Consider the following 13,980-nt stretch of genomic DNA (forward strand, 5'->3'; position numbering starts at 1 on the left):
CTAATGCAGGTAATAGAGAGCTGACCCTAGAGTTAATTCTTGATTGTAATTGAGTCTCTTCTTACCATCTGTGGCAGCTCAGTAGCACTGCTAGGAAAGAATGGGTAGGAGAAAAAAAGTTGAAATTCAGGTCCATTTAGCAAGTCTGTGTAAAGGTTTGCTGGAAAAGATCATGAAACTAATGGTCAAAATGAGTAGAGGGGATTTATTGATAGTTTGGTATTGTATTAGACAAGTTATAGCATGACCGTGAGTTATTTAGAGCAGACTTTATTCATTTTGCGTAAATCCCACACTATATTTTGAAAACAGCCAAAAATATTTGGAAAATCAAGATACTCAGTAACATACCTGGGGGTTGCTTGCTTTTTTTTTTTTTTTCCACACCACACGGCCTGCGGGGTCTTAGTTCCCCAACCAGGGATCGAACCCGCACCCCTCCTGCAGTGGAAGTGCAATAGCGTCCCATCACTGGACCGCCAGGGAATTCCCCTGGGAATTGTATTCTTAATATTTAGGTATATGTGTATATTTGATTTTTAAAAGATGGGGAGGCAGGGTTCCGACTTAATTTACATTAAATAGTTGTGAGTAAATTTCTTCAGTATAAGTGTTTTAAATTGTTTTGCCCAAATCAAAACTACAATGAGGTATCACCTCTCACCAGTCAGAATGGCCATCATTAAAAAGCCTACAAATAACAAATGCTGGAGAGGATGTGCAGAAAAGGGAACCCTCCTACACTATTGGTGGGAGTGTAAATTGGTGTAGCCACTATGGAAAACAGTATGGAGGTTCCTTAAAAAACTAAAAATAGAGTTGCCATATGATCCAGCAATCTCACTCCTGGGCATATATCTGGAGAAAACTCTAATTCGAAAAGATGCATGCACCCCAGTGTTCATAACACTATTTACAATAGCCAAGACACGGAAGCAACCTAAATGTCCATTAAGAGATGAATTGATAAAGAAGGTGTGGTGCATATATACAATGGAATACTACCCAGCCATAAAAAAGAATAAAATAATGCCATTTGCAGCAACATGGATGGACCTAGAGATTGTCACACTGAGTGAAGTCAGGAAGACAAAGACAAATACCTTATTCTATCACTTGTATGTGGAATCTAAAATATGACACAAATCAACATATCTACGAAACAAAAACACACTCACAGATATAGAGAACAGACTTGTGGTTACGAAAGGGGAAAGAGGATGAAGGAGGGATAGATTAGGAGTTTGGGATTAGCAGATACAAACTGCTGTATATAAAATAGATAAACAACAAGGTCCTACTGTATAGGGAACTATATTCAGTATCCTGTAATAAACCATAATGAAAAAGGACATATATATATTTATATATATAACTGAATCACTTTGCTGTACACCAGAAACTAACACAGCATTGTAAATCATCTATACTAAAATTAAAAAATAAAAATAAATTGTTCTGCCCCGCAATGAGAAATTGTGGAGTTTTCATACATAGACAAGACTATCCGTCAACAGAATTGAATCAACAGAAAATTGTGGTCAAGGGGAACTTCTGTATAACAGTTTTTATGGAATCAGAATTTTTGTTTTGTTAGAAGCAGAGCAATCACCACCTGTGTTATACTTTAAACATGTTAGACTTTTCTCTAATTGCTTCATAGTTTAAAGATTTTCGTTTCTGTCTTACATGTTACATGGCCTTTGGGAATTGGCAAACAACAACAAAAAATGTATTCACTTATATTGACACCCAAAGTTATAACCAGTGTTTACAACTCACTATATTTATAATTGGTAATATTTTAAGGAAAATAGCTAATGTATCAGAATCTTTCTAATAATAAGCTATATTACAGTAGGGGGTCTTATTTTAGCAATAGTATAGTTTATGATACTTTGTAAGACTTATTTTCTCTTATTTAAATACAGGTTTTCTTAGTCAAAAAAATCTCAGGCTCTGATGCTAGACAGCTTTACGCCATGAAAGTACTGAAGAAGGCCACATTGAAAGGTAAGTGCTACTGCTATTTGTAGTGTTCGCATAGTATGAACAAACTGAAAAATCTGAATAGGTCTCATGTGACTCCTAGGCCAGTTACTTAAATTCAGAATCTGTTCCCGTTACTGTCTTTAAATTTAGACTTTCTTTTAGTGGATTTTTCCTACAAGGCTAGGAATCATATGACTAGTGAGAATGGGAGTTGCCATGCTTTAAAAGAAGTATTATAAATTCTTCTTGGGCTTTAGGCAAGTAGAAGTTTAGAATTTTAAAACTAGGTTTGATGCATCTTCCAGTTCATATTATTATTTCAATGTTTTGAAAACTTACTGATTTATGATGCAAAATAGCTTTTATTCTAAGGACTTTATCATTTTGACTTCTGGTCTCCAAATAAGTTTTTATTCTAAGCCTCTGATTTTGAAAAATCTAATGTCAGATTTGGCTCTTATAGGTAAACAGTCACTTAGAAAAAATTGTACATAGATTTTTAAATACTTAGATCTTCCTTTTTTAAAGTAGTATCAGTTATTTTACCACATAACCTCTAATTATTTTGTGTGTTGATTCCTGACATCTCTTTTTTTCCTCTTCAACATACCTGTATTTTCTAAAGGTTTTGAAATATTCTGGAAGGAATATCTGTGATGATCACTTATTATTTCTGATGTTATTTTTCCCAATTAGTAACTCACACTGGATGTTATCATCGTTTCAAGAAATTTCACCTTCCTCTATAAACACCATCCTTTGCCTCTGTTCTCTTGCTCCCTTCCTGAATGTATTTTCTTTCCTATCCAGTCTCCACCCCTGGGCATACTACTTACTTGATTCTTGCTAGGGCCAGGAAATTAAATTATATCCTCAGTGCCCTACTCTACATCACTACTTTTATAATTTTATACTCATGAACTCCATGTTATAAAGCTGCATAGATGGAACTTATTTGAGAGTTCATTTACAAAAGCAACAAAAGTAGTTTTTTTCATGTATATAACAGGATTTGTGTTGTGCATAGTATATGTAAAGGAAACTATGAACTCTGAGAAACCTAAAAGATATTGGGAAAGGAAATACATGCCCAATTCCTTTTAGAGAAGGCTGTTAAGACTCTTAGTATTCCTCTAATCATCCAGTTAGCTCCATATCCTCAAGATTCCTGTTGCATTTTCCTTGAAATATTGAAAATTTCACTTGAAAACATACGCCTCAAAGAGTATTCTAAAAAAGAAGAATGAGAAAGGAACAAGTTTTATCAGGTTTAAGGCTTATTAAAAGCAGTAATAATTCATTGTGTTTTGGGGGAAAATAATACAGGCATATAAACCAGTGGAACAAAACAGTACAAAAGTATTATATATTAAAGTTTCATGTATTTGTTGCAAAAATATTGAGTAAGTGCTGTGCTGTATGACAAAGCAGGTGGCCAGAACAATGGGAAATTAAATACTGATTTTTTAAATGTTGTTTGAAATACTCATGAACAACCTGCAAAAAAACTAGAGTCTTCTCTTAAACCATATACCATAATAAACAATCTAACTGAATTTTACAACTTAACACATCCTAGGAAACTTGTGAAGAGATATTGAGCAAAGCACAAATTACAAACAAATTGACAGTACAAAAACTTTTGGCCTTTTATACAATGAAAAATAGTATAAATAGGAAATCAGGAAATTATTTGCCTCAAATATTACAAAATATTAATATATAAGGAATTTATTAAAAGGCTCCTACTGGCCAAATCTAGGACAGTTTAAACATTGCAATAATTAATGACAGTGATCGGTTACAACCCACTGAATAAAGAATCTATGCGTTAATCCATAAATTAATGGAGAACAAGGGAAAGCTCTTCCTTACAATGGAATTCCAACTAATAAATGTAAAAGGAATGATTGAGTTAGGAGTTCCTAAGAAATAACTTTACAACCTCCACCTAAAGGGTTTTAGAATACATTTTTATGCAAGGGGATAAAATAAATAACATTTGGGGAAATGTCCCAGTTTTCTGATAAATGCATATAAAATAATGAGTTATTTCATATAATGGCAACATAAGTTAGAAAGCGGTTTTGCAATAGGTACAACGAGCCATTATTGCTGCTAAAGTAACCTAAGGAAATAATCTCAAAGAAGGATTTTGTGTACTTGAAAATTTTCATTGCAACATTATTTAGAATATCGAGAATTTAGAAATCTTATAAATATTGAATGTTTAGAAAAGTATGGTATACCACTTAATAGAATATTATTTAAATGAAATATTTCAAATATAATCATAAAAATGAATGTAACAAAAATTTGTAAGTGAACATTATAACGAATTTGGCTACCACAAGTATGTAAAATTATATAGATGTTAGCGATATAAGAGACCATAGAAAAGTGAAGCTACTTGACATATTGGAATTATAGACTGCTGGTGTGTTCTTAAATTTTATTTTTATTTTTATCAAAGTAATATGTGTATAGAGTCTTATAAAATAGCAGTGCTTTTCCTACCCTTCTCCCTATCCCAGTTCTTGACCCCCAGAGACAATGACTTCCATCTCTTTAGCTGCTGCTTCTGCCTTTTACCTCCACATTCAATATTCTTATATTGTAATTCTTTGATTGTTTTCATTTGGAGACATAATCTTTTGACTTCCTACCATGGAAGATTAGGATTTAGTTCTCTTACACACAGTTTCCCTTTTCATGTCCTCCTAGTAATGTTTTCATAATGCTTTATACAAATTGTTCCTGTACTGAAGTCACATATCCTTCACATCTTTGCTGTATTAGATCTCCTTTCCTAAATTCTGTACCTACCTTTTTCTCAGTTTACTTTCTAGTTTTGGTGAAACACATCTTCTAGTAGCTACTTTAGAAAGGCTGAATGGATGGTAAATTTTTTGTAACTACATGTCTGAAAATGCCTTTATTCTGCCCCTCACTTAATTTATAATTTGACTGGATGTAAAATTCTAGATCAGAAATAATTTTCCCTCAGATATTTGAAGGCATTGTTTCCATTGTCTTCCAGTTTCCTGTGTTGCAGTTATGAAATTTATTACCATTATGGTTCCCAGTCCTTTGTGTATAAGCTGCTTTTCCTCCTTAGAAGTCTTTAGAATCAAGCTACTCTTTATCCCTGGTGTTCTGAAATTTGTATAATGGTATTTCTTTAGTGTGGATTTTTAAAATTCATCATACCAGATATGGGGTGGTCTCTTTCAATCTAGAAACTCATTTCTTCAGCTCTGGGAAAGTATTTTGTCATTTCTTCTCCATTTTATAACTGCTACTCTTTGGATATTTTGAACCTCCTGGGTCGTTGCCTAATTTTTATTTTTTTTTCCATCCTAGTTTCCATTTTTGTCTTTTTTTTTTCCTGCTTCCTAGGAAATTTTATCATCTATCTTCCAACCCTTCTATTAACTTCTTGTTTCTACCATTATTTTTAATTTCCTAGATTTTCCTTGTTCTCTAATTATTGCTTTTTTTTTTTTTTTTTTCGGTACGCGGGCCTCTCACCGTTGTGGCCCCTCCCGCCGCGGAGCACAGGCTCCGGACGCGCAGGCCCAGCAGCCATGGCTCATGGGCCCAGCCGCTCCGCGGCACGTGGGATCCTCCCGAACCAGGGCACGAACCCGTGTCTCCTGCATCAGCAGGCGGACTCTCAACCACTGCGCCACCAGGGAAGCCCTAATTATTACATTTTTAAAAACTTTTTATTATGGTAAATGTCAAACATCTACAGAAAGAAACAGAAAATATAGAGAAGCACCATATACCCTTCTTTTTCCTTCAACATTTATCAACTCGTAATCAATCTTTTTTTATCTGTGTCCTCTCCCTTCCCCTCTTTTGATATTTTGAAGCAAATCCCAGACATTGTATAATTTCTTCCATAAATATTTTAGTATGTATCTCTAAAAGATAAAGCCTCTTGAAATAATACAATTCTATGATTATACCTGAAAAATTAATATACAGATATCTGATCAGTGCTCAAGTTTCCAGTTGTCCCTATTGTTATAATTCATTTTTCTTTTTGTAATTTGTTTGAATCAGGATCTATATAAGGTCTATATTTTTCTACTTATTTTGATAGCTATTTTTCATGTTTAGAGTCTTTCCTTAAATTCCTGGGAATTCTTTGCTGTCTTTTCCTCATTTAAGAGTGAGGTACCTATATTCATATATATATATATGTGAATCACTTTGCTGTACAGCAGAAATTAACACAAAATTATAAATCAACTATACTTCAATAAAATAAATTTTTTTTAAAGAAAAAAAAGTGCGGTACCCAAAAGCTGATTAGAAGGGGTTCTGTGGCAAGAATTTGCTTATTTCTCATTGACCTCCTTTCTTTAAGCTTAGATTTTAGCTTTCTCTGATTTGCTGTATGAGTTACCACTTAGTCACCTTCTGCTACTGCTTCTCTTTTTTGTCCTTGTGAGTTTATGCATAATTTTTCCATTATTGTAATTTCAATAGGGTTTTAGAAGAAAGTAGAAAGTAAAACATCCATGTTTAACCAGAAGTCTCTTTCCATTTTAAAGTTTCTATTAATATAATAAATGGGGACAAAAAGAAGTCAAAAGTGTTAGGTTGAGTTTGTGGGGACTTTTGTCCTAATAAAGTAGTCTGTGGGCCTAAAAGGTTTTGTAAACTATTGCTTAAAGCATTTTCTTAATACATAATTCTAGAAACATAAACAGCATTTCTTCTTATTCACTCTCATGTTCAAATCAAGTAGAATTTAAAATGTAATAACTAGTATGTGATAAAAATTATTTCAGCGGAATGTAGTTGCTTTGCCAACATGAGTCAGTATTAACAAATTCTGTTTTGGGGGTTTAGAGTTTAACCAATGTAAAGCATGCCTTCTTCTGAACCACTAATATCCTAATCAAAATTCCTGATTGTAGGATGATTTATATTTGTCACTAGGTCTTTATATACATAAAAGAAACCAGATTAGAACTATTACACAGTCCTATCTCAGACAGAAGGAAGGAATTCTTTAGTGAGTGAATCTTACTGTTCGTTTTGAACTAAACAAGGTCTCATCAGTGTTGCATATAAGGAAACTATCTCACAAGATAATCGTAATAGAAAGAAAAGCATCTGGCTCTAGCCTCTCATTTTATAGAGAAGGAAGCAGGAAGCCCCTGAGCAATGAAAGGATTTGACCAAGGTAACTCATCTAGTTATTAGCATGGCCACTAAACTATAGCTCTTGACTCCCAAGTAATTGTTCTTTCCATAGTGGTACAATAATAGAAGAGGGATATACAGTAAATATACTGATGGATATTTTTGCTGCTTATTAAATAAGCTTTGTATAAGTATTGAAAGAGGTAGAAACTTGGAATCTAGCTTTAAGGTAATAGGAACATAATCCAAGATTGTATGGGTAGCGATGGAAAAAAGGGCAGTTTTGGGCCAGACTAGACTAGAATTGTCAGCAGGCCTAGGTGATGAACCTCATTCACACAAATAATAGAAAGGGCCTGTTGGACATAAGGCATCAGAGTTGTAGTGATAGGACAAGATAACAAAATCAGAGATTGATCCTGAATTTGATACATCCACAAAACAAGTCAATAAAAAGAGCTGCGTTGATATCAAGAGCAATTGAGTCCTTTTCCTGTTTTGCCTATTTTCAGTCACTGGCACCAAAATCTCCCAGTTGGAGTGGAAAACTGGTAGAATGGGAAACGTAGGATTTTTTTAAGTTTATTTGTTTATTTTTCCCAGAGGGCTTAGTTCTGAGTTTTAGATATCAGTGGTCACCTTAAATTGACAAGAAAACTCATCATTCTGTCTGTTCCCCCCCCCACTGCCAAAAAAGACGCTCTTTCCATTCTTTCTATTTAATCTTTGGCAGAACCATTCAGTCTCTCTGGCCTGAAAAATAGAAGTTATGCGTGATTTATCCTTATTATGCAACAGAAAAAAAAACTTTAATGAATGATCATTCTCACCTCTTAAATCCATTGAGCTACCAACAGAGTACTTATCAGATGATTAATCACCAGTTTACTTGTCTGTCATTCCCACCAGATTATTAGCTTCTTGAAGATTATTTTATTTGTATCTCACAGTGCCTGGCATGTAGAGTTTGCTCAGGAAATATTTGGTTGGTAAAAGAGATCTTTGCCTACTGGGTCAAATGTAAATTCATCCTGGCATTCCAAATTGTCAGGAATCTGGATCCTCCCTACTTCACCACCCCTCCCACCCCCACCCCCCCAGTTTCCACACTGATTAGGTTCCTTCTTGCTCATCATGCATGCCTCCATGTCCTTGCTTGCACTGGTACTCGATACCTGGACTTTTCTTCTCTCAGTCCAATCCTTCTTGCCCATATAAATTCCACTCTAAAAGTCCCTAACCCCACCTCTTTGCTCTAGCCTTCCTATGCAAGTAAAACTGATCTTTCCCTTTTCTGAATTCTTGTACTGCTTATTGGTGGTAATACATCATTTTATCCCTTTATCATATTCATGGTGCTATAACTACTATTTAATTGAATATCTCTTATATGCGAGGCTCTCGATACACAAACCTTATCTGAAATGGTCACATAGTCCCCAAAGACACAGTGGTGTTATCCCCATTTTATAGATGAGAGGTGTAATAGAGGCACAGAGAGTTTAAATAAGTAACTTGCTCAAGATGACACAGATCCGAATCCAGATTTTTCTAACTCCAAAAAGCCTTTGCTCTTTCAGCTGCACCACAGTACTTCCTCTCAGTATCTCTCCTCTCCTGCCTCCCTCAAAATACACCTTTTGGAGTATATCTGTCCTTCACCATGTCTGCCCCATATTTTAGATGCTTAATGAATGTTGAATTGAGTTGATACGGTTGGTAGGAAGAAGTGTTAAAACCTGTTTCATGTTTTGTGTTTTAACATTTCATTGGAATGCCTTGTTTTTAAAAAGTTGCTCCTTTTTTGGCTATTTTTCATAACTTTGATCAAAATACTTGGAAATCTGATGTTAAAGCCAACATCTAATATGTTCTGTATTTTTTTAATGTAAAGCACAGATTTTATAAATATATACAATTTCTTGTAACATAATTTAGTAAAACAATAGTTATTAATTTTGAAAATTCAAGAGTAATGAATAATTTTATTTATACATATAAGTAATTTTATTTATATGTGAATTCACACTTTTATACATATAAGCAAATTTTTATTTAAAATAGTCACCAAAGAGATTTTGTTTTAAAGATTGTCTCTGGAAGCTATTACAGTATAGCCATATGTGTAATATTTTATAGTTCGAGACCGTGTTCGGACAAAAATGGAGCGTGATATCTTGGTAGAAGTTAACCATCCTTTTATTGTCAAGTTGCATTATGGTAAGTTATGAACAACCTGCCATCTCATCCCTTTACCTCATTCTCCCACTCCCTGAGTGCATTCAGATATACTAATGTATATAAATATTTATTTGTGTATATTTGTATGTGTCTAGTAGATACATATAGTAAAGTCATGGAAATTAAACCATTACTTCTTAGATAAATTTTAGAAGCTTTTATTGCATTTAGCTTCGTGTTTCTTTTAAACATTATAGTTTCTGAGTGATAGCCATAGGAACAGGTAATAATAATCATTTTTAAATTATAATAATAATAATGTACCAGTATTTTATAGTCTATATGTGTTAGCCTAACTTACAAGCAAGAAAGATCCCTAATATCGACGTCCTGATGTTCTTATTCTGTGTAATTAAAGCTAACCAATCCACCTTTTTTTGTAGTTAAGTGAGATGGTATTTTGTATTTTGTTTCATGGTTAAGTAAGTCCTTTCTGTTGGGAATTTTTCTTATTGACCGCATGTTCTAGAACTGTTGTATTCCTGAGAGACTGTTGCCTGAATAAAATCTAACAAATGTTTTAGTGGTTCCATAATAAGAAACACTGCATTTAACATTTCTACGTGGAAATTAAGAGGAATCATTGGTTAACTTCTAAATAAAAATCAGTTTAGATCTATGATGTAGTCATTAATTTGCTAAAATAGTATTCATTTGTGAATGAGTTGACCTAATGTAAGCCCCCCAAATTAAACTATGAATTAAATGGAAATTTTCATTTCTTCATTCAGCTTTTCAAACTGAAGGGAAGTTGTATCTTATATTGGACTTTCTCAGGGGAGGAGATTTGTTTACACGCTTATCCAAAGAGGTATATAATTAATCTCTGTTTTAAATCTATTTATACACATCCTTTTTCAACTAAAGCTTTGTTATATTTCAATATTATGCTTGTCGTATTTTGTCAAGTGGCACAAGATTCTTACATTGACGAATCAGAGCCAAAAAGAGTTATTTTCCTAACTTCTGAATTTATTCGGAAAGTAGATTTTAAATTGATAAACTGTCTTTTGCCCTGCTTCTTTTAGTTATAGTTTTTTCAGAAGCAATAATATAACAACAAGATATCCTTAAACAATCAGTAGTGGAAATTCAACCTGCATTGTAAAGATCATTTTTCATTTCTAAGACGTTACTGTGATGGAGCAACAATGGCACAATCTGAATATAGTTGTTACTTAACAAAATGTAAAATTATTTTCCCCACAGTGCATATTTAGCATTTAGTAAGTCATTAGTTGACTAACTCAGTCATTTTTGAAAATTTCTTTCATAAGTGAATTGTGTAATTAGCATATTTATAATTTTTTGATATTTAAACTGTAGGATGGAACTTTAAAAAAATGCAAAAAGAAAATAAAGACAGAAAAATTATTATTTTATTTTAGGTCATGTTCACAGAAGAAGATGTCAAATTCTACTTGGCTGAACTTGCGCTTGCTTTAGACCATCTACATAGCCTGGGAATAATCTATAGAGACTTAAAACCAGAAAAGTAAGGAATCATGCTGCTAAGTTGAATACAGTGTAATATAATTATTTAGGGGGTAATATAAAATAATATATCATAGAACTACCACAAACATTGGATTAGAATGCCTATGCTTCACATTTCTGCTAACCCTTTATGTTCTCATACTTTTAAATATCTGTTAATCAAAATACCTGTTAACGTTACCTTGTTTTCATTTGCATTCTTTGATTTTTAATGAAGTGGAAATCTATGCTCATAGCTTTATTGGCAGTTGTATTTTTGTGTGATTTTTCTGTTCATGGCCTTTGCTCATTTTTCTTTTGGAGTGTTGTTTTTTCCCCATTGATTTGTAAGAGACCTTTCTATACAAATTAAGAATTTAACCATTTGACATATGTTGCAAATACACTTTTCTAGTTTATCTTTTAATTTTATTATTTTATTATGTATGTATGTACGTATGTATATATGTATGTATGGCTGTGTTGGGTCTTTGTTGCTGCACGCAGGCCTTCCCTAGTCGTGGCAAGTGGGAGCTACTCTTTGTTGCGGTGTGCGGGCTTCTCATCGTAGTGGCTTGTCTTTGTTGTGGAGCACAGGCTCTAGGCGTGTGGGCTTCAGTAGTTGTGGCACTCGGGCTCAGTAGTTGTGGCTCACAGGCTCTACAGCGCAGGCTCAGTAGTTGTGGCACACGGGCTTAGTTGCTTCGCGGCATGTGGGATCTTCCTGGACCAGGGATTGAACCCATGTCCCCTGCATTGGCAGGCGGATTCTTAACCACTGCGCCACCAGGGAAGTCCCTATCTTTTAATTTTGTGTTATTTTAACCTACACAAGTATTTTTCTCTCAGATCTACCAGTCTTTCCTTTTGTGGTTTCTTCTGTGACTTTTATTCTTCGAAGGGCTTTTCCAATTCTCATGATAAGATTTTTTTCTTCTAATTTTATGGTTTCTTTCTTTTTTTTTTTTTTTTACTTTTAACTCCATCTAGAAATTTTTTGGTGTGAGGGATGGCATGGAGCTAATTGTTTCCTCCAAATACCATTTATTGAAAATTTTCTTCTCCACATGATTTCAGATTTTTAATGAGAGTTAAGCAAATTTCCCTTTACTTTCATGGTAGTGGTTATCAAGAAGCTAATATTATTTAAATTGTACACACTTCTGTGTTTTAATTTGTTAGCGTTTACTGTCTACCACTTTGAGAAAGAAAGGTTTTCTTTTCTCCTTTTTTAAAGATATAAACAAGAGCCTTGTTCTATCAAGAATTTTTAAAAATAGCTTTTTTGAGATACAGTCCACATACCCCAATGTTCATAGCAGCATTATTTACAATTGCCAAGATGTGGAAGCAACCCAGCTGTCCACCAACAGATGAATGGATAAAGATGTGTTATAAATATACAATGGAATATTTCTCAGCCATAAAAAAGAACAAAATTAGTGGCTGCTGGGGGGTGGGGCGGGACTATAGAGGTGGGGAAGCGGTAAGGTACAAAGTATTGGGTGTAAGTTAAGCTCAAGGATGTATTGTACAACACAGGGAATATAGCCAATATTGGGGAAGAGCTGTAAATGGAAAGTAACCTTTAATTATACTAAAAAAAATTTTTTTTAATTAAAAAAATAGTTCTACCACCTAAGTATGCATTCTTAAACAATATAGGTTTCATTTGTTTTAAACTTTATTAAATAAATACTGTACATAAATCTTTGTGTCCTGATCTTTGGACCTATATGATATATTAATATCCAGCTATTAAAACTAAAGTATACAAGTCAATGGTTTTTAGTATATTCACAGAGTTGTGTAACTATCATCTTTATCAAGAATTTGGATATTACTTACCTTAAAATGTTACATGCAAAATTTAAATTATATATTACAATAGGAAACAAAGGAAATACTCCTTTGGAATCCTGTTAAGTGATCATTTAGAAATTGTTATACTTTCATATTTTACGTTTGTTTTTCAGGTATTTTGTTTTCGGATAAGTTTCATACGGTTCTGATTTTATTCCCCAGATAATGACTGAGTTTTTCTCATCATTTTCCCAATTTCTAACTATCACAACATAAAATATAATCCCTAGTGAGAATGAATATTCAAGCATATAGTCCTTAGAAGAAAAATTTACTGTGAACATAAGATTAAACATTCATAATAAAAATGTGTTCGTGTTTTATATCATTTAATTGAATGTATTTATTGTAGACCATTGTATTAATGTTGGTTTTAAAATTATATATAAAGCATGGATCCTGTCTCAAAGATCAAATAAGATCTAATGTGGGTAAGATTGCTTATAGTGAGATTTTTCACGTAAATGTCTAGACTACACTATTAAACTGAAATAACATTTAATTGTTAAATGATCCAAGTGATATCATCATGTAGAGCTTAGGAGAAATTTAAATTTTTAGACCAATTGTTTTACACACCATAAGGGGTTTTCCAGATCCTTTTAAACTAGAACTCTGTTACAATAAATATGGCTAAAAATAATTATTAATAATTGAAAGAGAACTTTGCTTATTGAGAGTAATACAGTTGACTTTTTCTTTCAAAGATAAAGGACGGGCATGGTTATCTTAGAATGCACTTGCTATAGGAAGTATAAGTAATGCCCTTTTAGCCATGTTTTCTTTTTTAATTTTTTCAAAATTACCAAGAATGATTTGAGGTTTGTTTTGTTTTGTTTTTAGAACTGTCTTCCAGGTATTGATTAGACAGAAGGGAGGATGATTCCCACCATACCTAATAATTCCCTTTATATTCCCTAAATGTGTTGGTCTGCTTTCTAGTCAAGCATAATCAAGATCAGTCTTTTTTTCATAACAAGTCCCTTGTAGTGAAAGAGACTTGAGCACTGTGTCCCTACTGAATTACCCTCACTGGTAAACATTATTGTAATCATAGTTGAACTGATGATATAGGAAGGTTGGTAGTATTTTTGACATAGTAAAATTTTATTATAACAAAATTTGGCTTGCACATTTTTTTAGTTAATTAAAAGAATTAAAAGTAAGGAAATAAAGTAAGGAATTAAAAGGAATTAAATGTATTAAAAGTAAGGAAATGCCTATATTATGGAATAGTTTTGAATA

At 33.2% G+C, this 13,980-nt stretch overlaps 1 protein-coding gene across 6 annotated transcripts in view; it reads left to right on the top strand.

Annotated features, from left to right (window-relative positions):
- The window catches only part of RPS6KA3 (ribosomal protein S6 kinase A3), a 110,382-nt gene that overhangs the window by 60,134 nt on the left and 36,268 nt on the right, over positions 1–13,980 (top strand). For all 6 annotated transcript variants that reach the window (XM_089904695.1, XM_022560507.2, XM_089904691.1 and 3 more), the window contains 4 exons: positions 1,932–2,013; positions 9,295–9,375; positions 10,128–10,207; positions 10,785–10,891. In XM_089904695.1, coding sequence (XP_089760821.1) covers positions 1,932–2,013; positions 9,295–9,375; positions 10,128–10,207; positions 10,785–10,891 — 350 coding nt within the window. The remainder of the gene's footprint in view (positions 1–1,931; positions 2,014–9,294; positions 9,376–10,127; positions 10,208–10,784; positions 10,892–13,980) is intronic.

Source organism: Delphinapterus leucas, chromosome X (assembly GCF_059928025.1).
Source record: "Delphinapterus leucas isolate spDelLeu-1000000601 "Yukka" chromosome X, BTC_Dleu_Yukka2, whole genome shotgun sequence".
Taxonomy (NCBI): domain Eukaryota; kingdom Metazoa; phylum Chordata; class Mammalia; order Artiodactyla; family Monodontidae; genus Delphinapterus; species Delphinapterus leucas.